General features: G+C 42.4%; 1 protein-coding gene across 9 annotated transcripts in view; it reads right to left on the reverse strand.

Moving 5' to 3' along the window:
- Positions 1-26,279, reverse strand: part of BCL11A (BCL11 transcription factor A) — a gene marked incomplete at its 3' end in the record, with an annotated part of 97,112 nt that overhangs the window by 68,008 nt on the left and 2,825 nt on the right. For all 9 annotated transcript variants that reach the window (XM_082672371.1, XM_082672366.1, XM_082672370.1 and 6 more), the window contains exon 2: positions 21,736-22,065. In XM_082672371.1, coding sequence (XP_082528497.1) covers positions 21,736-22,065 — 330 coding nt within the window. The remainder of the gene's footprint in view (positions 1-21,735; positions 22,066-26,279) is intronic.

The following is a 26,279-nucleotide window of genomic DNA, read 5'->3' on the forward strand; positions in this document are numbered from 1 at the left end:
CACACAGGAGCCAAAGCAAATGAATCATCCAGGCACAGAAAGCCACTGGAAAGTCATTTAACTATAGCCCAAAGATTCACGAATTTACCAAGGTTTTAGCAACAAAACCCTGAAGTCAAATAGGACCTGTAAATAAAGACATTAACATAATGGACTATCACATCTTAAACTTCAGCCAGAGATGTGAAACTCTGAAGTCAATTATGCCCCCATAAATACTTCTCCATTGTCAGCACTGCTTGTGATTGTCTTGGAGACTCGGGACCACAGGAACTAGTGTGAAAACTGGAGGGTATCTTCATTTATCATCTGCTCCCATCTCACAGCCCAGCTCGCAAACAAAATATGCCACGGTAAACATAATCCATATATCACGTTGTGACACAGCTGACCCCATTAGTAAGCCAAGACTGTCCTAGCAGCAGCATCCTATCAGACATTAACAATACAACAGCTGATACATTTGCACAATACAATTGGAGGGGAGAGAGAGAGAGAGACTATCGGGCTATGAAATCCTAAACTTCATATCTGAATACATATTTTGTCGCCTATCTCTTTGGCATGAACGTTATCGTGCTTTCTCTTCAGGTAATAACCGAAGGGGAAAATAGTGCCTCTAGGTGGCTGCCATTCATTCGATCCGTCCGTTATATTCATTTGGCTTAAGTTAGAGCTAAATTTTTTCCTTTTCACTGTTGGGGATTTTTTCCCCAACATTTTTTTTTTTTTTTACCAGAGACAGAAGAGCATACAAACTCTGAAATAGCTGATTATCAGCACCCTAATAGAGCACTCCTAATAAAAAAAATCCCTAAAAGATTATAAATTAAAGAGGCAGTAATTTAAATAAATCACTTTTTTATTGAAGCTATAGATCTCAAGAGTGCCTGTGTCCTACCAAAACCACGTATTTCACAACTGGTTCATTTCCCCCTTATTCTTAGCACGTGGGATAATAAAAGAAAGTGTCAGATAATCATTATCCAAGGGTTAACTTTGAATGTTGGCTTTCAGCATGCCTCTGAAAACATCCTTTTACATCTAATTTAATGCCACGTATCAATGGTATTTGCTGGACAGCCTGGAAAACGGAAACATCCATGCTAAGTCAATGGTAAACACCAAGTTTAGAAAATGGATTGCAAAGATCACATGTCCCAGAAGCAGCCATATGCTTTTACCTACATGATGAATAAAAAAAGAACATTTTTCCTTCAATTTATGCTGTCTTCAACACTAACAGAGGGAGAGTTCTTCTAAACATGTTGCATCGGATGCCTTTAACAAGCAAGAATTTGTAACTCCAAGAACTCAGCATATGTAGGCTATGTCCGTACAGAGAAATCAGCTCTGCGGGGAGGAAGGAGGAAAAGATCCCTGAATTCAGTCAGTTAATTGAATTTAAAATACCTGGTTGTTTGAATTCAACTGATTTCTTTGTCAAACGTATTTCTATTTTGACACAGCTACAGTTGCCCAAAAAAGCAAACTTGGAGAAAATACACATTACACTCTTTAGAGTTTATCAAAAAAAACAGCTTGCTATAATTAAAAGATGGAGAAATCTTGTAAGGCTGGAAACTTCTGTGAATTATCACCATTCCATTATACCATGCTTCCATTTTGCTTCCAGCAATTGCAAAGTTGCTCTTAAGCTTTCTGCCGAGGGATCATGAACCCAAGCCTTCATCTCCAATGTCGCTTCCAACTTTGAGGCAAATCAAGAAAATATTCTGGCCTCTTTGCAGGTGAGCCCCATTCAGCAGCCAGATTCCAAAAAGAGCAGGAAGGAGAGGCAGTTGGGAATCTGCCTGTGGTGTTCAGAGTATACGCTAGTATATGACGGGGGCTTAAAGACCCAGCTGGTCCAGACTACCCATTTTACAGATGAGGAAACTAAAACACCAAGAAATGAAGGGAACCCAAGGTCTCACAGCTCAGGGTCAGAAGCCAGGCATACTGGTTGCCAGACCAGTGTCTTTCTACTATCATTAAAAGTCCAAGTTTGGTTCTAGAAAAATCCCAAAAGACCTGAATCCTCACCGTCCCCCAAACCAGTCTTGGTCATTTTTCCATCGCCTTCATGGAAGAGTAAATGTCTAGTACAAACTTTTATTTTATCACTCTCTTTTTGTTTTTACTTTCTTGTTTGGTAATTGAAAACGGTTCATCACAACGCTCTCAACTGAACTGTCTTCCTCTTACAGGCAGATACTGGAGTTTCCTAGGAGCAAATAGTGGCAGGGCTGGAAACCAGAATATTGTTTTTGGGTTTTTTCTTTTAAGATTACAGTTTTTTCTATAACAGTGATTTCACATTCTAGGTGCAAAACAGGTATGGTTTCTCTCACTCTTAACTCCTGCAAAATCTAGACTGGATCAAATTTAGAATCTGGTTAAAATCCCATATTTTAGGACAACGTGTTCTAACTGAAAGCTCTGGGTTGGCTATATTGTGTTTTTTCTTTCCCCAAAGATTTTTAAATAGTTTTCATTTTTAAAAGGATTTCAACTTCGAATTGTGCCGATGCCAAAATCTCTATACATCTAATCAATCAATAAATAAGACAAACAAAGCAGCATATGTTTATCCTTTACCATTTGGGGAGTGTACATTAATTATCGCAGACTGTCTCCTATGCATCTCCCCCTCCGTTGCAGACAGCAGTGCTCAAAAGGGTCCGCAAAATAAAAATGTATGGGGTAATTAAATGGATATTTATAATTAGAACTTAATAATTTGCATCAGGGACAAATGAGCTCTGATTTTAATCTGCAGCGCATTTAGATTAGCCCAAAGATAGTGTAATTTGATGGTTCATAGGCCTCCTCTCAGATTAGGAAATAACACCAAGCCTTCCAAGACAGCACGTCTGTGTCAGGAGCGTGTTAAGGAAGAAGATGCAATGAGAATGTTTGACAATGTGAAAGCAGCCATAAATTACATGACAACTGTGTAAAAGTCATGATGAAACAAATAAAGGGCTGACCTATAATGCGTCTGATTCATTGTGACACACACAACTCCCTGCACTAATCTCTGCCCAGCCAACACATTCTTAAGCGGGGAACTACTTAGCACCGGGAACGCAGTAAATTATCACTAGTCAACAGCATTGATTTTTAGTCGACATTTCAATCAGGTTGTAGTAGAAATACTACCCAGCTCATCCAACAGCCTCTTAACCAGTCCGCTGCCCCTCTGCGGTCTCCTCAGTTATGGCTTTGTTAAATTTCCATTGCTCTCACCATTCAATATTTATTATAGCGTTGCCACATCCAGGCACTTGGCCTGAAAGGTCACCGGCCTGCCTCTTGGGACATTAAATTCGTGCTTACCTTAACGGAGGCAGAGCCAAAAAAGAAAAAGAAACAAAAGGCCACCATCAGAGAGCTGGCCTGATTTTCAAGAGAATGGAGAGAAAACTGGGGTGGGGGGGAATTAGGGGCTCTAAAGCAATGGTATTTTCTTTATTACTTCAGCTTTTCAGCCTAGGGGTCCCAGTCAACAAAACTCAGAGCTTCTCTTCTGGGGTGCTCAGTCCTCAACCTGGGGCATGTAGAGATGTGGGGAGCCAGGCGAAGAAGAGGTGAGGGGGAAGGAAGGAAGCACGGATCTAGTCCCAGGGCTGAGTAAGAACTGAAATGTAAGGCTTGCAGCTCTCCACCCACGTGTATTCTCAGCAGCCACCTCCGTCCCCACTGCCCACTCAGAAGACCGCCTGCATCCATGCCAACGGCAACCTCTTGGTGGTGGGTCTACCTAAACAGCCTGCCTCGGCTCCAAGAGAACGGTTACCGAGTGAGCAGAGGTCCCAGGTGACACTGCTCGGTGCCGAGGCCAACACGTCAGCTCCCCCATGGGGCCTCCGCACACAGTAGGCACCTCCTGACTACCCCACGACTCTAAAATTATATAAATGGTGGTCTCTGGTGGCCCAGCCAATCTGAAAGGATGGGTAATAAAAGGAAACCCCTGCCATTTGGCTTTGGAATACATTATGTAATCCCTCTGCAACGAACCTCAGGTCTTGCTTCAGCAAATATTAATGGTGTCAGAGCAGCCTGCGGAGTGACTGGGGGAGGCCACCATGCAGCTGAAAACTTGCCTCGGGGAAAGCCACATGTGGATCATATGGAGTTGTTGACTGCAGTTTCCATTCAAAAATTCCCTCAAGTCTCCTTGCCTGCTTTCCGGACTCGCCTTACCACAGCGCTTGTTTGGCCAGAAATGAAAACCGCCTTGAAGCAGATTATTACCGCTCAGGACCTCCTACACGCACACGCACACGCACACGCACACGCACTCTCTCCCTCACAGTGTAATTCTGATTCTCCGGACCTTTTAAAGGTGCAGTGAGTGAAGGGAATGCCAAAGAGACAACAGAACAGAACTGCTGAAAGCCAGACTCCGCCAGCCCTTCCTTAAGAGCGCTAGCTGGGTTTCTTGGTCAGCCTTCTAGTGTCTCCTAACCAAGTCACACACACATAGTAAAACCCCCTCCCTCATCTCCTCAGGACCCTCGCCCCACTTGCGCATCACTCTGGGCAGATGGAGAAGTGGCTACTTGCAAAGCAGAATTCCTTACATTACTGCTCTTTCCAACAGCTAGCTCGAAGACTCCTCCAATACGCCCAGGACAGCCGCCCAGGGACTGGATGGGAACATTCTTCTCCTTCCCAGAAGACTGAAAAACTCAACCACAGAACCCACATGAGGGCGAACCGTCCAGCACCAGAGCTTCCCGCCCAGTTGGTGCCCCAGCACCACTGCAGAAAGCGGCAGACCTCGTGAGGAGGTGGCAGACGGTAATGACTAGAGGCTAAAGGACAGAACCCTTAATACCGTGAGCCCTTAAGGAGGGAAGTTACTTAACCCTTGGTGAGCCTCGATTTCCTCCTCCATCAAATGGGGCTAACAGGACTTCCCTTCTGGGGTTGCTACGGGGTAGAGTAACAATGTGTTGGATCCACAGTGTGGCACTGGCAACTCTCGGTGTGCATCCTGTGTATTTATGCTTTCTCTCTTTTACCCCTTGCACAGACCCTGGCAGGGAGGTTCTCTGAGTGGTCTTCATTTCACAGAGGTTAAGTGGTTCACCCACACCCTCCTGACCAGTCAGTGGGTGAAGCAGGACACTGAACCCACAGCAACTATGTCAGACACCCAGGCACATTCTGCTGGTGAGGCAGCGCATGTCTGCAGAGAGAGAGGCCAAGCATTGAGGGACCTGCCGATGGAGAGAAGCCCCCCCCCACACCAATCACCCCACCACACCAGATCTTCAAGGGTTCCTGAGCTTTCTCCACCCAAGGGCCCTTTCCCACAGGAGCCTACCTTGAGGCAGAAAGAGGCTGTGAGCGCTTTAGAAACTCCCCTGCCCTGTTCTCTCATCCCAACCTGCTCTCCCCACACAGGGAGAAACTACATCGAGATCCCAGTCCTTAAAGGAGAAAAAAGTTGTAAGCCATGAGTCATAATCATAATAGTAACTAGCTTTCCTCAGGTGTTCACTTGGGGAAACAGGCAAGCATCCTCTATAACGCTCACAACGTCCCATGAGGTGGGTCCTGTGACACGCACCCCCACCCCCGCCTCCATTTACAGATGAGGAAACCGGAGCTTGGAAAGATGACGAAATGTACCCAAGCTCACACAACCAGAAATGGCAGCACTTTTTTGCCACTTTATTCTACGTACTCACAGAGGCTAAAAAGGGGAAAAAAGGACATACACATATTTTTAAGAGTTTATTTCCCCTCACTCAGGCCCTCTTCCTTTTCTTACCACGCAGGTTACAAAGACAACCTCGGTGAGAGAGAAGACAGCATCTAAGGGCTGGGCTGAGTTTTGGGGGTTATCTGTGGGATGAGCCCAGGGACCTCCAAATTTTCCCAGTTTCTATAGGTTTCTATAGGTTCCCAGATGAAGACGGGGAAGAAAATTCACCTCCCTTGTGAGGCTTCAGCCTGGGGAAGTAAACATGATTTTATCATATTTTACGTGGATGTTCACGATGGTGCCTTTTCAAGTCCATGATGGGAAAAAATATTTTTTATTGTGTGAACTGCACTTTGGACAGGCCTCCAGACCACTTGAAAACCCCAGTGTCCCCTTCGTGGAATTCTCTGGACCCAGCGTTAGCCCCAGCAGCCCCTCTGCTGGGAGCCAGAACATGCCTCCTGCCAGTGAGTAACAGGGAAATTCAATTACCTCGCCACTTGCGGCAAGAGGGCAAAGATGCACATTAAAAGAGCCAAAAATGTCAGGAAGTTATTGGGCTAATGACTCTTGCTTGCCAACACTCATAAGTGAATACATAGTGTCACAATAAACTAAAAAACACACAAACACACCAAAGAAGATAAGATGATCGAGAACAAAACAAGCCCAGACACATGGGTTTGCCATCAGCCCTGCTTGGGAAATGCTGTACTTCCAACAGGGCATTTTTTTCCCCCACTCCTGGCCTTTCCTGGGCCTTGCTTGTATATGATATCGCTCAGCCACCAACAGATCAGTTCACAGGTCCTTTCCAACGAGGAGTTTAACTGCAGCCATTTAAAAAAATGGGTTCCCACCGATTTCCTACCTGCACACGCAGGCCCACCTGCCATGCCCCTCTCTGGCTCGGCACACAGATACTCCGGCACATGCACTCACACACTCTGGTCTCCTGAACACACCAACCCTTCCGATCCCCAGCCCTTGGGTTACTGGCGTTATCACAACTCTTTTTTTCCCAACGGCAAGCCAGGGAAGATGATAGAAACTGTGTATGTAGCCAAAAGACTAGCCTCAACTGGTTCAGAGGGAAAAAAAATTGAGCTGTGTATGTTTTTTTTTTTCTTGCCTTTAGCCAAAGACCTGGGAGCATTTGATGTACAGTCGGCAGGTATTTAAAAAAAAAGAAAGAAAGAAAGAAAAGGGAAAAAAAAAAAAAACCCACCACTGAAAAGGCCTGGCTGCACTGGGGCCCTGACACGCTCTCATCTAAAGCTTGGCCCTCGGCCAAGTTCATCTGTTAATGGACAGCCACAACCAAGGCCTGCACCTCCCCCACCTCCCCGACTCTTCTCTGTTCTCCTACCTCTTTCGAGCTCCTAAAAACTAGACATCGATTATGTCTGCACTTTTCCCTTTCTATTCAAGATAAACAAAGTGCTTCAAGTTCAGGGCACACCCTGGGACCCTTGACAAAACAATCTATCATTCTGTCTGCTAAACCAGTCTGGCTACACCACAGCCAGGAGAGCAATGCTCCCAATGTACAATTTTCCCTTTGTGCTCCTTCCCTCTTGCTACTAACCTCTTTTCTTTACCACCTTCTCGGGAGCATATGGACTTGACCACTTTGCTTAAGGCCGTCCCGGTAACCTCAGAAATTAAAGAAAAGAATGGAGCTCCTGGCTGCCCCTCCTCCTGCCCAGGTTTTCCTGCTCCCCCTGTGGCCCCCTCTTCCCTTGGACACATACATGCATCCCGTTAGACCCACACAATCCTTTGGACCCTCTCAGCACAGACACCCAGAAAATAAATGAAATTCAGGGACTGCCCCTTCTTTTGCTCCCTGCAAGAACGTTTTAAGTGAATTTTGTTTCAAATCACATCCATTAATTTATCCTGACTCGCAATTAAATGCAAGTACACTTTTTACAACCGGTACTGAATGTATTAATTACAACTACAAATGGTCAAATAAGAGCACAGTCCCTCCTAAAAATATTAATAAAATACATAATAAATAATATTAATGAAACAAAAATAGATTCAGAAGCCTTAGCCAGGGCTTTTATTATTTCACACAAGGGGAAATCCAGCCAGTGAAACTTGCTACACATACTTTGGCAGGACTCTGGCCAACCATCACCACTGAACTCTAAAGAGCATGTTTGGCTGCAGGGCGGGGTGGGGGGGATTACAGCAGTGCCCTGGTGCTGGGGGTTTTGTGCAGATGCCACCTTGAGAGGCCGACTGATGGCCACGGTGCACAAAGCACGGCCCATGACATCTCACACAGCTTTCCCGTGTGGCTGGGAAAAGTTACCCACAGGCTGCTTCCCCTTCCTAAGGCAGCCCAAGCTGTTACTTCAATGCCCACTCCTCCCCTGGAAGGACAAACGAAATCCTCTAGACCCAGAGAGAAATGAGCCCTGCTAAATTAAGGGCTTAGGATTCGTGCCCCCATCAGCACCATTTACTGCACCAGCGCTGTTAGCTGCCTTGCTGCCACACCACCAGGCCCCTGCTAACCTATCTCCACATCCCGAAGCCCCTCGCTTCACCCCCAGCACTCCCTGCCCCCTCCCTTCCCCCCAAATCCAACACACCCACCACACAATCGAATCTAATTAAGATCAGGAGAAAATTTGCATTTTCTTTTCACTGTACCCCCAGTAATCACAGAAGTTCTTCAAATTTTGAGAATTTTGTTCCTCTGCTAATTATTTCCCTCATTTTGCATTTCAAGGCACAAAGACAGTCTATCTCACTGGTGGTCTATTAATAGTTTGAAGTTTTGAGCATCAGAAGGTAGGGTGGGTTTTTTAAATTTTTTCCTTTTAAAACTATTCTGTCATTTCCAGTTTGGTAAAAAGGGTTGTTTTTTTTGTTTTTTTTGTCATTGTTGTTAGTGGTGATGATGTTCATGTTTCTTCCAAAAAGACAGCTTAGCTGTGCCATTCTGTATATTACGATTTGGTCACCCCCTTACAATAGTTACTCTTTGCCTGGTTTACTGATTTACAGAACCTTGGTATGTGAACGGCAAAAAAAAAAAAAAAAAAAAAAAAAAAAGAAAGAAAGAAAAGAAAAGGAAAAAAAGAAAGAAAATTCCTTGGCATAAGTGTATGTTTGCTGATCAAATTTCAGATCATGTGTTGTTCATTATTATGACTTTGCTTGAAAAACAGTTTACCACAGTGAGATGGATTCCCTTTATATGCTCTCTACCCCTCCACTCCCTTTAAGTACTTTGAAAACCAGTACACTTTTTTTAAGGTACATCTAAAGCCTGAACTGGTTTGGATTAAAACAATGTTTCAATGTCTGTAAATTCCCTCAAAATACATTTTTAAAAGACTTACACAAAGCCACACATGATTTTGAAGACGCTAATGAGATTGTCCCACCAACAAAATTTAATGGTGATTTAAGAAATTCTAATACTTTTCATTGACTTCCTCTAGGATTATTTGTGTACTTGACATTTATACAGTCTCTCCATTATATAACAATCTACTCTGGGTACACTAGATGATGCCAATCTACTAGAATGAAATTTGTACTCCATATAAGCAGAAGTTTCCAGTCGGTTTTGACTTACCATTATGTTTCAATGTAAAGTGTTATTATAGCTGAGTATAAAGCACAGCTACTCCATGCTCAGGGTTTTTAACTCTAATACTGTAATCTTTCTTGCTGCTTCTAGGGCTGTGTCAGTGTTTACATTCCTGGAAGTTAAATAAACCGACATGGCAAAACTCCTGGATAGACTGAATAATAAGGCTTGTGATGACTAAATTGTTTACTTTTTACCTTGTTAGGATCCCTTTCTTGTAAAGTTTGGGGGAGAGACAGAGAGAGGAGGAATGGGGGTGGGGGTGTGATATGATAGAAAGAGAGAGATTTACACACTGGCTTCCATATGTCACAAAGATCTTCCTACCCACAACCAACGAGAACGAAGCAGCCTGCCTAAGTTAGCTTTGCCTTTTTCGATTTGTTTTGTTTTCTTGAATACCGGGTCATTTGAATACCCCCTTGTCTACTACCTTCCCTCCAATAAAAAATATGAACATTTTTTTGCCCATTTTCAAATAGCAAATTATCCATTAGATTTCATCATATCTTAGTAAAGCAATTACATCAAGAAAATGATAGTGCGTGTGGAATCAATTATGCATGCAGTTGGCCGGAGACCAAAGGCTGTGAAGTCGGAGAGGGCAGAATCGCTCGACACACACAAATAAAAAGCCCCTGGATCTCACAGATGGACCCCATCAGTTCATCTTACTGCCTAAAAAGTTCATGCACTTAATAATTTATTTGTGTTCTGGATACTGTTTCCCAGCTGAATATTAACAACTTTGAACTGAAGCATGCTTTTAGCATGGTATGGCTAGAAGTCACGGTAGGGCAGTGCTAGGGTCCCTCGGAGGTTAAAACTGTAGTTATGTTTCTTACACACTGTTCATTTTCCATCACAATTTATTTTCTTTCATTAAACATTCCTTTTAATCAGAATATCAGTTTCAGTGTTCTGATTCTGCTTGTTAACCAGTGATAAACTGCTAAACCAAAGACGAACATCAATAATACAGCACAGGCTATTCAACAGCAAAGGCAAACACCAAAATCACAGGCTCTCAAAAATCGGAAACCGTTCGTTAGCACCTTGTTTTCACAGCCAGGGCACTTGTGTACCTTGAGGGAGGTACCCGGTAGCCCAGAGACCACGATTTACTTTAGTGACGAGGGGAGGACACAGAGAGAGCAGCTGAGAGCAGAAGGCCCCAGGAAAACTTACTTGAGCTAAGAGATAAAGAAGTCAGCCAAACCCAGGCCCAAGACGTGGAGGTGCAAAAGCCATCTATTCAAAGCAGAGACCCAAAGCATTGTTAGAAAGGTCTGTAGTTTGTAGGCGTCTCTCTTCCAAAAGAGCCTGATGTCTTAATACACACTGGAATAGTCAAGTCTCTCCGCCATCAAACTGCTAACAGTGAAACTGCCCGACAACTTGCATGAGGGAACGGGGACGTACATATTTCTGTACGTATCTGGATGTGCCTCAATCATACACCTAAATTTTATAGTCTTCTCCCCAAATGAGAACGACTTCCAGCCAACACTTCCACAAACTGTACTTAACGTTAAAAGAAAACGGATAAAACATATGTAATTACTCAAGGTTAGGCATCTAATTCCTCAATTCACTAAAGGAAACTTGGCAAGAAGATGCATCATTTTGCTCCTTTCTACTGGGGCATCTGAGGAGGAGAGCCACTGAGGCAGCTAATACACAAAACATGATCAAAAGTGATTAACAACAGCTTCATATGCAAATTGCATTAATGAAGGAGTGCAAAGTCATCATGTAAATTAAATATGTCAAATCTCTTGGTGAACTTTCAATCTTGAGAAGAAAAAACACGGCTTTAATTTTTTTACATCATCAATTTTGCAAGATTGAAAATCTAAGAATCTTGGTGCTATAAACAATTTTCACCTTTTTTTTCTCCTTCAGCAGGCTGACAGGCCAGCCTGATGTGCACCGAATGTACATGTTAATAGGCCAATCAAAAATGCAAAACAATTCGCAATTACTGGAAGGACCTAATGGTCATTAGAATTTACAACTAGGTAATGAACTGAAGTCTGCCCACACCATGCATATTCATAAAGCAATTTAGCCTTTGAAGATTAAAGAAGTGCTTAAAATTCAAATGAGCTTTAGCAAATTATCAGTAAGATTCATCCAAAAAGCAAAGGGTTTTTCTTCCTATGATTTCCTCATTTTTTAAATGCAAAATTGTTATATCTTCCAGACTGAGCTTAAACTAAACATTGAGCTTCTAGTGAAGCCAAGGGGCTAAGAGACAAACAGAGGCTGCAAACATCGTTACGGACTTTGTTCATAAAACTAAGCCCTTAAGAGCCAAACCTATCTCTAAACATGGTAATTTATCAAAAACAGCCCAGAGTTGCTCCTAGGCAATACTGCACAGTCCTCCAACAAAACAGATTAACGCAAGTCCCACCACCCTCCCAAAAAGCCTTTTTCCCCTCAAGTTGAGTCTCCTGTGTAAACATCCACTATGGTATAAAAACAGCTTTTTCATCGGCTTGGAGTGGCATTCATTTTAGAAGTTTCTGCTTCCAAAGAGAAAAGAGCAAGGGAGAGGGTATGAGGCAGAGGAACGAGATCTGGTTTACTTCTGAGGAGTGAAAATCTTGTCGTTGGGTATGTGTCTTCCTGGGGGTTCCCCCCTCCTGCACTGGCAGCATTTAACCCAAGAGGAACAGGTCAGACAGACATCAGCTGACATTCAGAAAGTTAGGGTATCCACCCCACCCCCCAACCCCAGTCGTTAGAGAGCATCGTGGGAATTTGGATTTTCACGCTTCCCAGTTACCAGTCTGGAGAAGAACCTAACTAACTCACACCTTGAATGCTAACACATACCTTACTACCCTCAGGACATTCAAGAAATTCTAGTGACAGCATTCCCAGTGAAAGTCTCCCCCACTGCCATCCCAAACACTCAATCCAGGTCAAAGCACAGAGGTTATATGTAAACCCTTTCTCAGGTGGTGGACAAGTCAGACTGAGAACAACAGCTTTGAAAGGACCACGTGCCCGTGCTTATTGCTCCAAAGCTGGACCCAAAGGGCTCTCTGCTTTGGTGCCTGTGTTTGAACCCCCACTGAAAATATTCCAGTAGCTTGTCTCTGCCACCCTTCTCCCCCTTTCTCCACCGCCCCAGCCTCAGATGTTTTCCTGGAGTTGATCTTACCCAAAATGTACATATATCAAGGAAGTGGGAAAGAGGAGGAGAGGGAAGGGAGAAAACCTCAGGTACTATCCCCGATTCCTTGACTGTCTTACCCATGGGACCTGCTCAGAAATGTGCCACATTTTAACGTTTGTTAGAAAGAACAGGATGCAAAGCTGCACAGAACCCACATTCACGACCATCTGTATGAACCACAGGTCTGCAGTCCTGACCAATTCCATCTGACACTAATGTTACTCTACATGAGTAGAGTTCAATGAGGGTTGATATGGGATGTGACAGAGTAAATCAGAATTAGATTAAAAACAAAAGTTTAGAAACCGATGCTACACTGCAGAGCAAATGGGACTTGAAGGCCAAATTTCCCCTAACTGCCTTCAAGTCATTTTCCCTATTAGAGCGTTTGCCTGCCACCCCTCTGCTGGCAGTGCCGCAGTCACAGCAGAAAGTAGAGTGGAATGCATATAGGAAGGCTTGAGACGTTCCTCTTTAGATACAATACCCATATATTTAATATATAGCAATTAACTTCTGGTCAGGAGTCTGCAGGCAGCAAGTTGCCCCAAGCAGATAGTGGAGGAGGGGGCCCGGAGCTGGGACAAGCACAAAAGACAGGTCCAACAACAATGCCTGCTGTCAGCAGCTGAATTATTTTTATACAGGAATTTTTATCTCTATTGTACAAACAAGTACGTGTCTGTGCAGACTTGTTAAGCAATCCACTTGTATGTAGAATAAGATTTTTTTTTTCTTTCTTGCTACCAGTCACACAGCTCTAAGATCAGAAGAAATACATAGTCTTTGAAGCTGCTCAAATGTTTTAGTTAAAAGGACAGCAGTTGTTTTCAAAGATCCAAGAGTATCTTTATCAGAATTAAATTTTTCCTTATTGATTTTTTCCCCCTTAACATAACAAAAACATAACGCGAGAAGGTTACGATTTATTATTAAAATTTTTCTCAGCCTTTAAATCGTTCTTCAGTAGCCAGTGTTCACTTTTAAATGTAAAAGAATAATTTTTTTAAATCTTAGAATGGGATGGAGTAGGAGAGAGACACTCATGAAATTTAAAATTTAACATTGGTGAATGCATTGTTTTAACGATGAACTCAAAGACTTGGGAGAGGGGGCTGAAATGAGCAGTAAATGGCTCATTGTAAGCTGCCCCGAAATGTAAATAAATCACGAAATCGTGGTATCCCCTGAGTCGGTGAAAGGAAATGCTTCAGATATTTTTTTTTTTTTTTTGACCCAAAGAGAAACTCCATATTTAAAACCTAAAAAGCAGACGTGGCATGTAGTACCCTGTGCTCCAGTTAAGGTAAGAATCCAAGCTACACCTTATTTCCCTAAAAATTGACAGATGTGATTTTTTTTTTCTGCAGCTTTTTATGCATCATTACATATCAAGAAGATGAACTGATGAATATAAATGTAAATGCCCCCATGCTCAGCAAAAGGCTTCCCTGTGTTTTTTAGAAAGTTCCAAAATAAAATAGAAAGTGGAGAAAGGGGGGACACCACAGCACCTGTGTTCTTTTTGAAAGCACCTTTGCAGGTTTCACAATAATTCCATTCTTCATTTTAATGGTAGTTTTTAATCAGTGGACTCAGCTCTATCTAAAACTAAAATCAAATGGTAGGTGTAATTGTTCATTGCCAATGCTAACAACAGCAAAGATACACACAGAAACTCATTGTGAGTGACCACAGGTCCCCAGGTATCCCCTTCACCAACATGCCTGCTCCAGGTCCCCACTGGGAATTCCCTGGCGGGGCCGATTAAATTCTGAATAACAGGCTGACAACCCTATCTGGAAAAGGGTGTGCACGGCGTCTTCTCGCCTCTCTTAGAGGAAGTTTAAACCTAATCATCTCACCTTCAGTGGGTATAATTTGCTGTTTAGCACACCAAGAACTTGGTATTTTATCTATCTAAAGAGATCAAAAAGAAAAAAGGAGGGCAGAGTGGGAGAAAGCTGTGGCCTGGCCTAGCCCCTGTGCAGGGTGCTAGCTCAGAGCAGCAACCTGTGCAGGTAAGACTTCCAGCGGCATTGCATCAGATCCGATCACATCAGTCTCCAGGGTGAACCGAGAGGTGAAACGCTCCGGTGCCCTGTCTGCAAACTTCTCATTCGCCAGTTCTTGGCGGCTTATTTTTCCAGAGTGTTTTGTTTCAGGAAACGTGTGTATTTTTCTTTGTATGTTTTGTGGATTTACCACAACTGGTTCTGACAGCTGTTGATACTCTTAAATGAACACATTATAAAAATCCTCTTTAAAACCTCAAGCAACAGTGGACTCAAAAATAATGGTAAAATATTTTAATGGAGTTCCAGTTGAGAGTTGGTTAAAAAAAAAAAAAAAGTACAAATGAAGGTACAGAAGTCCTTTAAGTCAGCGCTAGATTTAAACTGAATGTCTGTGTGTGCGCGTGTGCGCGTGTGCGTGTGTGTGTTTAATGGGGAAAGAGGGGTGTTGCAAATCACCACAAATATTTACACTGTACTCCCTTTGTTCAAATCACATACTTTTAACAGGAAAACCTGGAACTGTGGCTATTTAAAATTTTAAATATTCAAATGCCTGTAATTAACCATATGAAACAAATTATGTCGCATTTCTCCATACCAGAACATGCAAAAAAATTCGGGTGGGGGATTGGGAGGTGGCAGAGTCGGGGAGACAACTCCAAGAGGAGGAAAGGATGATGTTTTCATTTTGCTATAGATCAAAGGAGAACAAGAATGGAAACTGTGGCATATCCAGCATTTTTACATTGCTGTCTTTCACACTGGGCTATCTAAGTTTACACAATTCCCCAGACTAGCTGCATACTAAGCTGGCTGTGTACAGCTTTATTATGGTGCGCTGGTGGAAGAAGCATTAATATTCCAGCTCCGCATCTGACAGGGCATTTACATGCGCCCATCTGAGCGGCACCTGAGAGATCTTCCAAGGTGCAGTAGCTGTGCGCCTATTGTAAAGGCAAATGAAGCTCACCTATTCCCTGCTGGGGTCACAAGTGACCTCACCACCCCCCCATGCCTCCAATCCTTCCCTTGCCAACCTAACTCAATGCCATCGCAGAATGACGAATGAGCTCAGAAATAGACCCTAAGTTACTAACCCTGCTAAGAACAGCAAAAGCCTTTGCTGAAATGTTTTAAAAATGCATAGGGAGTGCAGCTGGCCAGTAAAAAGCAGAGAGACAAATTCCAGTGAACCCAATATGGAATACGTTACATTCTAAAACTGATTAGAAATACAGTCTGATGTTTACTGGCTTCAAATTGAGTTTGGCATCAAGCATACTAGCTTTAATAATGCTGGCATTTTTTAAATTATTATTTTAAATCTGCCGTTGGTCTTTAGGAGCACATGTGGAGAGCTCAAGCATTCTTATTCATCAGATTACATTTCCTAGAAATTAAGTTTGTGACAGAAAATGACTCTACTAGCAATAATATGGTCCGTGCTCAAATTAATTAGGTCATTGTTGTAAAAACGACATGGCAAATTACAATGGTAAATTTACTGATATTGGCCAGAGCTCTAACCCCTGGGAGTAAAGGGGAGAAGCAGTTTAAGGATGCTTATTTACCTGGGTAGGAGGACAGAACAGAGGAGGGAGGGATACGATGCCAATTTTCTATTGGTATTACAAATAAAAATACTAGTCATTATCCATTAAATTATATAGTCTGAATATATTTTATGAACTTTATTAATATCCTCCAAATTGACACATAAAATTAAAACCTGTTCGATTTGAGATAGTGTTAAAAATGGGCCCTACGTTTAAATCTTTTTTTTTTTAATCCTTGTAATAACAACACTGCTGACATAACCATGACCCAAATGAAATCTGAACAAGCAGAAAGGTACTAAAGATCCTTGGTGATTAAATCTCTTGCTAAAAAAGTGGCAAGGTGCCAGGCTGGGTCCAGTTTGATGCTAAGTGACTTTTATTGCACAAAGCTGGTACTACTGTATGTAAAAACAGATTTGGGCTTCGGGTAAATTTTGTCAAATGATTTCTTTGTGCAATAAGGGTGTGAACAGAGCAACCGGAGTAGATTAAATTAACATCAAGTGACGCAATCTCGGTGCATCTCCCTAGCTGTGCTACTTCAGTTAAAATTTCATATTTTCCCCCCAAACGAAAGCCGAACTATCTTCTTTTTTTCACTGACTAGTGTACAAGGCCACCATTCACCTATTCTCCTTTTTGAAATACTTTCACTAAGAAATCACAAAATTCTGAAAAATGCTTCCCTAGGATTTGCACGTTTGTTACATACTTCAATTTAGTACCCCCCCACACACACATTAGCCAAACTGCACTAAGGCTGCAGTGTGACAACAATGATTTTCCAGGATTCTAAAATGTGCCATTAATATGCATCCAATTCACCTCTTCCCTGAGCTTGAAGTTTGCTGTCCTGACGCTGCCTGCACGTGTCTATACTCACTTGCATTTTCCAGCCCATGGGCAGCTCCACAATTAAATGCCACATTCACCAGGAGAAAGGTGTGTAAAACAGATTTCAGATCCTTTAAAAGTAAAAGGCACAACTTGCAATACAACGAGGAACTGGGTGATTTGAGAAATTACAGCACTGTTTTTTAAGCTTTCCTAGAATAAACACAGAGAATGGGAGGGAAACTTTCCCCCTCTGCTCCTGTTCTTGAAGTGAATACATATTTGTGTTTCCAATAGAAGGCCATTTTTACATTAACTGTCTGTAACAGCAGGAGACAGAAAAACTAACACAATCTCCACATCACACACAGGATGATCTTCATATCACGTGGCCCTATTCTCAAAACTATTTATAAAAGACAACTAGGAAAATGCACAATGCATCTTTTCTGTGTCACGGAAAGGGTAACGTCGGAAGAACTTTGGGATCTTTGGGATCTTCCACATTGTAGATTTTTTTTTCTTTTTGGCTTGCCGAAGTAAATTTAGCAGCCATGCGGGCCACTGTGTTTAATTAAGCTTTCAAAAGTCCTCTGACAATGCCAACAATTGTAAGACACTTCTGCGGCTCAATCATGCAATCGCTGTGACAGTTCTATTTACAATTTGTCTTAGAAAGAGTTTCTCTCACATTGTACTTTGACAAAACATCCAAGCTGCCAGTTCACAACCTTTCTCTGTCTTATTTACAAATACATCTTGTATATAGGACTCCCAGTCTCATGAACATGAGCCTTTGGGTAATGGTCCCACAAACACAGGCTCCCAATGAAAATCCTAGGTATTTATTAGGAAACAATATTCTTTAGTCTCTGGATGTGAAGGTTAAATAAAATGTTCACCAGTAAACTGGGGTTTTGTTTGTTTGTTTGTTTGTTTTAGCTGCCATGCTAAAAATTCACTTCAGAAGTCAGTGGTTTTTATTCAGAATCACACAAATAAAGAGAAATGAAAAATAAGAGGTTATAATAGGATACTATAATTTATAGTCTCATTTACAATTATACCATAAAGTACATCTTCCAGTTCAGTCTGAGATAAGAAAGAATTCATATGGGTACAAAAAGAAAAGGCAAGTTGAGTTTCTAAATTCTAAAAAGCATGAGTATGTTATACTTGATTTACCTTTAAGTAACATGCTTATATATTTCTGGATTGAATTAGTATTTCTCCTCTCACAGAGCTTCTGGCTTACATATTATTATCTGGGTATGAGGTGTATTGTCTAGGCAAATAATTTTTCAATGCCCTGACATCAATGTCTATGTTCATGATTTTAAAGAGAAAAAATGTTATATATCAATAGCAAGAGACTTCACTACACTTTACAGGACTAATCATATTTTCTCCCATTCTCTCAAAAAGCTAACTTTATGACAGCCCAACCCTAATTTAAAGATTTCTATGTGCAACAGCCAAAACCTCAAAGCTGACACTGTGGGATAATATTTTTTGGCCTTTTCTGTAAGTGAACAGCAGCTCCACAGTCACTAATTTCAATGAATATTTCCCCCTCATAAAACAGGAGTCTAGAAAACAAAACAAAACCCTAATTAAAAGCCCTGACTGCCAGTCAAAGGCTGCTGATATCTGATGGTGGATATCTGACACATAACATTGATGAACTGGGCCCTGCACAATATAACCTGCCCATTTCCAGTTAAATTAGTACGACTTCAGTGGTCTCAGTGGATCACAGTCACACAATATTTTGAATGAAATGAAAAAAAAAAAAAAACCTGATCAACATATACGTGTGTATTCAATCAGGTAAAAATCATCCTTTCTAAAAAATACTCGGCTTTGAGAGGCCTATGTACAGCCAAAACCCACACCATCTTACTGAAGTTTTAAAGGACACTCAATCTCCTGTGTGAAAGCCCCAAATTCTAAGCTTTATTTATCTCAGGAAGAAGATCTGTCACTGTTTGATTCCAGCTTCCTGCCTATAAAACAGCACAGAGCACACAGTAAGCTCACATCCAACTTACAGCACTTTAATAAGGCCTTTCCTACACAGCGTATTTAAATAACTACCTCTTATATGGCTGCCAAACATATTCTTCTAGAGATTCATCAATATACCTCTTTCCTAATACAGAGCATTGCTCCTCCTTTCTTCTTGTGACACAATTCAAATATCTACTGAATGATTACTCTTATTGTTTCCCTCCTCACCGTAAAAAGAAAAGCAGACTTGGGAGTTGCGAAGACGTGCTCTAGAGAAATGGGCTGGGAATACACAGCCGTCTTCCAGAACTTCGCTTCAGAGGCACCTAAGGGCCAGGGCATCTTAATTTACGTGCGATGGCAGAACGTTAATTTCACCATAGGAAACTCCTTAATTCATTACCGTGAATTATGAAAAGTCGTGACTCTAGTTACTGACATCTCGCTTTGCGATGCGACCACGCTATTTACGTTCAGCCAATTCCAGGGTGGGAACAGGTGATTACACACAATGAAAGGAATCAAGACTTTGTAATTATTCGTGAATGAAAGGTTTACCTCACCTGGGTCGCAGCACTGGTGCACCCACTGAATATCTCAGATAGCTTAAGTAGCTCTTCATCTCAGTGTAATTACTTAGCATTAGCCCTATAAAACATATTTTAAATGTGCTTTTTGGGGGGCTTCTTTGAGCTCTCTTACTGCACTAGTCCTTAAAAAAAAAAGAACCTTTATGACAACCAGAGAGTTAAGGAAAATATCTCTTCTTCTTCCCTACGTAGATTTACAACTGGGACAGCGAAAAGCCTTCACTAGAGAGCCTTCCCCCCAGCTTTTAGATTTCTCCTCTAAGTACAGAGGCACAGAATTTTCAAGCTGGTTAATCTGAGACTGAGTAACCTACTTGGGACCTCAGTAAGGAGTGTGGTTTTAATTCTTGCTTGACAGACACTGTGTTTTGTCTTTTAAACGAGCAGCTCGATATGTAAATACGATGTTACATCACGCAAGTGTTACTCCATATTTGGTGATTTAGAAAGGCTTTGGATCTCCTAAGACGACAAATCCCCTTCCGCTTGCTCTTGCTTCATTAATCATGCCTTACACTTCTGTTCATTTTCCTTCCAGTCACAAGACAGCACATGGAAATGGTCATTGCCATATCCTGCTGGGGGGCAGGGAGGGGTGGATAAAATCTTAACCTGCATGTCATATAAGCTACATGTGGTGGATTCGAGAAAAATATTTTGTGAATGCACCTTCCCTGGCAGCAGATTTCTCATTTCACTAAAGGAAAAGTATCTGAGTGTTGTTGCAGGCAGCATTAAAAAAAAAAAAAAGAGAGAGAAAGAAAAAATGCCACGTTTGATTTTAATGATCAAATTCCAGAGAGGGGGAGGAGAAATAATACGACATTTAATCCCCTCTGGACTACTGACCCACTACAGTTCAACTCTGTGGTCAAACTAGGTTGAAGGGACAAGTTCCAATGAATCAATTGATTCTATGCACTACCCTTCCTAAAACTGAACAAACCCTCTGCCTTTTGGGGGCAGCAGCAGGGGAAATAGAGGGGAGTGACCAACCGACAGGCATGCCGGTTTTGTTACCACAGAATCTGCATTCACTTCATCTTGGACATTAAATCACCGTTGTTTCATTTTTTAAAATGTTTTAAGGGTCGCTGTATAGTGTTGCTGTTTATCACTTAGAGTGGGGATTTAAGTCCCTCTGTTAGCCATTAATTCCTTTTCCCTTGAGCTGTTGAGAAACCCACACCCCTAGCTACCTTTCTGCTAAAATTAACCAAAGGAAGCAGAGCTGTTCAACGTGTGTATATATTTTTCCAAGAGAATTTTTACATTATGTTATAGCAGAAACAGTGGAAGTCTGCACTGGACATTTGTAAGGGTGACATGTGGTTGTGTAAACCACAAACAAAATCAAGATACATCTGTCAAAACCACATCAGAGACAAGAGAGAGCACAGAGAAGCATTTATCATTTAGCTGAGGAGGCAGGCTGCAGGGAGCAGCCGTTCCTGTCAAACCAACCTTTTGAAATTTCCAACATGCCCTTAAACTTTTCGAGTAAGCATGTCTGTGCGCTTCAGCAACTGCCCTCTCTACTCTGGCCTGGCCAGTCGAAAATGGCATCTTAAAGTCAAGGTCACGGTGTCATCCCACCACGGGGCTGTGTTTAATTACAGCCCCATACGGGCTGACAGCCAATATGGATCCAAGGCTAGCCCTGAAACTCAGTTAACTCTTTCCAGCCCCTCCAAAATGCCCTTCCAGCCCACCCAACTTCATGGAAACATCGAGAACAAACTGCACCCCTAGGGACGTCTGATCAAGTATTCTGACTCAAACAGGTCACTGGCTGAACTACAAATGCCTATACAGCCACTTTGCCTCTGACTTGTCACCAAGGCTGGAAATGGAGCTTGGAAACTGGGCTAGGTGTAGTAAGGTTCAACACTTAAAAATGAGAAGGGGAGAGAAAAGGAAAGAAATTCAGAATCAGCAGATCCAGAGAGAGGGTGTCAGGTGTGTGTAACCTATTCTGCCTACATTTGATTCGGTGAAGTGGAAAATATTTATTTTTATGTGTTCTGGACATAAGCAATAAGAATGCTTATTTTAACATTACAGGGCTGTCATGGACAGTCACATGGAGAAATACAGAAAGCACTTCACCACTCCTTAGTGCTTGGCTACAGCGCCTCTGAAAATGAAAAGAAAACATGCAAACAGCTTTTCTCCTTGCTTCTCATTTACCTGCTATGTGTTCCTGTTTGGGGCAAATTCCTCTAGATGACGTTGATAAACAATCGTCATCCTCTGGCGTGACCTGGATGCCAACCTCCACGGGATTGGATGCTTTTTTCATCTCGATTGGTGAAGGGGAAGGTGGCTTATCCACAGCTTTTTCTAAGCAGAGGCTGCCATTGCATTGTTTCCGTTTGTGCTCGATAAAAATAAGAATGTCCCCCAATGGGAAGTTCATCTGGCACTGCCCACACGTGAGGAGGTCATGGTCCCCTTCTGGAGCTCCCAAAGGGCCGTGGTCTGGTTCATCATCTGTAAGAATGGCTTCAAGAGGTTCGGCTGTGGTTGAAGAAACAAAAGCACAATTATTAGAGTGCCAGAAAGGAAAGAATACGGGGAAATACATTCTCAACCCCATTCCATCCCAGCACATTATGTAAAGGGTTTCTAGCCTCCTCCATTTAATGCCCAGAAAAATGTCAGCGTATAAAATGTACACGGATGTGGAAACTGTCAACAAGAAAGCAAATTTATCAATGAGGCAAATCATCATATATTTAAAGAAAACTGCCTGACTTGCATACTTCCAGAGAAAACACACACACACACACACACACACACACACACACACACACACACACACACACACACCCCCCAAATGTTTCTGGTTTGTAAGTTTAGAAAGAATGTGACTGTTAAATAAATAGTTAATGCGGCAACATAAAGTAAGCTTAAATAATAACTACCCCCAAAAAAACCTGGTAAAAACATGGATTGAAACCAAATTTGTTTCTTTTTCATATAGAGTAAGTTGTCTATCGTGCCCAAGAATAAAAGGAGAGGTGAATAAACACACACACACACACACACACACACACACACCCCCTTTGTGTGTGAACATATATACTCTAAATATACAGAGACATGGCTTCATAAATTAGAAAGCTACTACATCACACAGAAAATGTGCCACATTTACACTGCCGTAATAAGAAAAAGACTGCATTCACCTGTGAAACAGATCTAAATAATAATCATAACGCAGCGTAATTCACAGTGCCAAAAACCTTTCTGATCTCACTCTCAGCAGTGCCACAAAATCAAAGAAATACCAAATTCACTGGCAATTCTTCTCAGACACATTAGCTAAATGGGATACTTTTGAGTACTTAAGAAAATAAGCCAATTAGTCATTTTTTCATTCTGAAGAAAGGAATGTCTAAAATATTCTAAACATGTTTGCAGTTGGTGGCCCCCATCACGTAAAAATCAGAATGGTCAAGCAAACGCCACATTTCAGATCAAGGCTGAGAAGTCCTTTCTTTAGACTTGAAATACTTTGCCTAATGTTGTCAAAGTTGTCTAATTTTCTGAATGAGCTCCAGAACGCTTCATTATGGGACTATTTCTGCACACATAATCACCAGCGGATGGTATAACAAGGTAGATATGTCTTTCATTCCTGTTTCCTTTTTTTTTTTTTTTAACCGTGCACCAAAATACTCCAGCATCTATTTGAACAGCTTCTATCATTTTTTTAAACTTCCAAAGGGGAAAAGAGAGTTGGTAAGTCTCTGCTCCTGAAACCTTATGCTTACTCTATCACACACACACAAAATTACAAAATATGAAACATATCCAGGATGCTGCCAGTTAATAAAACTGAAGCAGATAATGTACAAGTCTTAAACAGTTAATCAGTCTGACCTTCTTTAGCAAGCTGCCAATTTCACATTTAATGAACTTAAAGCCACAGAGAATCAAAAAATAGATTTTAATTTGAGTGTAGAATATTGGAACAGATTTTGATAAAGTGCAAAAATCCAGTGAACTCAGGTTAAATTTATTTCAACCCTATCCAGACTGAATATTGAGGGGGAAGATCTGGAGTAACTCCCAGATGTGCTGGGTGAAATAATATTGAGAGAGCCCTGCCTAGCTGCACCTGTGCTCAAGTAGGACATGTCATAATTTCTAGCCTCTGGTACTCCTCCTAATTTAACATAAGGTCACCACAGGAATATGAAGGTTATATTCCTACTAATAAAGACAGCAAAGTAAGCACTTATATTTCTGTGCCCAACATACTGACCAAAAGATAAATACACATGCATACTTCTCAAATAAAAGGAGACAAACAGAAAGCTTTTGCATTGTGCTTCTATATCATTTTTCTCCTATTTGCTTTCATTGTGACCAAGTGAGGAACTGAATAAGGAAGTCATTCTCCAAGATCCCTCCTATGTGAATTAAGAATTTTAAGTACACATTAACAAATGTGGCTTTTGTTGTTGTTGTTCAGCATTAACTACAAGTTCTGAGGTTTACAGATTGAAGAAAGACTCCGGAAAAATACTTCATTTTATTAAAGTTAGTAGTACATAGAACCTTTGCACAAAAACATGTTTTTAAACTCCACCGTTAAGATTTGTTTTTTATTCCCAAGCCCTGACACATTTCTGAAAATGGAAATATTATTTGGGAGCAAAAGGAGATATTCCCCTAGTTATCAAACAGTTAAAGGTAATGTGGTACAAAACAGACTTGGTTAAAGTCTTCTAAATGTAGTGACTGAACTGATTTACAATCAAAACCAGGAAATGAAGTGGTAATTCAGAGGTTGCTGATTACACCTCCACATTTCACCTAATTAATTTTATAGGAGGCAAAGTTCTTGAAAATAACAAGATGATCAAATGTACAGATATAAAACCTATAACCTCAACATTTTCTATGCTCTTAACATAAATTATTGCTAATTAACAAGAATTATATCCTAATGTATGAAATACGGTTAACATCAGGCTCCCTGCTAAACATTTGGCTAGTGATGTTCAGAGAAATACCAAAATGTTTTATCATTGCTACTATATTATTAAAAATCAGACGAAGTGGGGCACAAAGAAAATATGAAAATACAATTCTCTTGCTGTAGTCTACTGATTTGCATTGACATCTTTTCTCAGTGGCAATCAACATTTCCTTTCTGGGCTCTGATAATTTCTCTGTATTTTAATGCAAATTCCCCTTTCCCTAAAAACATTCCTAACCTCAGCCATTTTACCCCCTCCCTCAATTCAATTCCATCCTCCTTCACTCCCACACAACCACCGTTTCTAAGCTCCGGCCTAAGCTCTGGCTACAAAGCGGGGAGTCCAGGATTGAAGTGGAAAGGAGTGGGCAAATAATCATAATAATTAGCCGCGAATTCTCTACAAGGGGAAAAAGAAATTGAAAATAAAATGCTTCTGCGTTCAAACAGCAAGACTGACTGAAACGTCTCAATGCCCCAGCGGCTGACTGAGATCTCCTTCCTCTCTCTGCAGTTGCAAAGGAATAAATTTAAAAAAAAAAAAAAAAAAGCCTTAGAAGAAATGTAGGGAAGGAGGAAGGAGCTAGCGAAACGAGGGCTGCTGGGGAGGGGGAGGGGGAGGGGGAAAGAGAGCTCTGCCTTCAAGTTTGCTTTCCAAGTCCTTCCCTTTGATTGTCTTAACAGGGTAAGGAAGCAAACCGAGGCTGAAATGCAGAGAGAAAAAAGCAAAGAAACAAAAGCGAAGGCAGGGGCGAGAGGCCGGGGGCAGGGGGGCCGGCGGGGGTGGGCAGTGCGGAAAGTGAAGTTGGGCGCTGGGACTCTGAGGCACAAAGCGAGCAGCGTGCTGGCCGCAGGCTCCGGCCGCGCTCGCTGGGAACACGTGCAGCGGCTGCCGCGGGGCCGTGGGGCCGGGAACCCGGGGCGGGAGGCGGCGGGCAGCCTGGGGACCCGATTGCTGCCTCCACGGCGGTCCTGCGTGGCCGCGGGGTGACGACGGTTCCCCAGGACCACCAGTTGGAGAACTGGGAAGTGAGGCTTGGAAAACTCGGCAGGTTAACCGGGTGCTGTCTCGGTATCAACGCACACACCAAAAGCGCGGGTCCTGAAATTCATTCTGTGTCCAGAGGCTCACACTTTTTACTTTGAGGGATCTCTGCAAATGCCTTTCTCCCGCAATTCCCGGCACCGGTGTGCGCAGCGCGGCGGCGGCTGCTGCAGTTATTCATTATTAATGACGCCGCTTGCCCGCATCATTATGATGATAACTATTACTATTGTTGTGATTTCGGGCTTCAAGGCGAGAGCTGCAGGAGGCGGAGGAGCCGGTGGGGGGGGGGGGGTCGGGCTGCAGAGCAGCCCTGCAAGCCCGCAGTGGCCGCCTCGGTCCGTGCTTTGCATGGGGGTGAGGGGGTGGAAGAAGTGAACCTGGAGACTAAGTGCAAACTTGCCGGATCCCGCCCTTTGGCCTTGCCCCGAAGCTGGAGAGCGCGCACTCCCCTTTCCTCCCTACCAAAAATGCCCGCCCGAAAGAGAACGAAAACTGCACCCCGCTCCACTCCCGGAGCCCGGGGGTGTCGGCCGCGCGCTTCTCTGCAGCCCTGGCAAGAAGCATTTTTAAAGTCAAAATGAAGAACAAAGACATAAGGGGTTATGGGAGGGAGGGGGGAGAAAGGGAATTCTGCCTAACCGTCCGTTTCCCCCACCCCCACCCTCGCAAAGCTCTTCCCTCCCGGCCGAGAAA

Source organism: Grampus griseus (assembly GCF_964374135.1).
Source record: "Grampus griseus genome assembly, chromosome: 15".
Classification (NCBI taxonomy): Eukaryota; Metazoa; Chordata; class Mammalia; order Artiodactyla; family Delphinidae; genus Grampus; species Grampus griseus.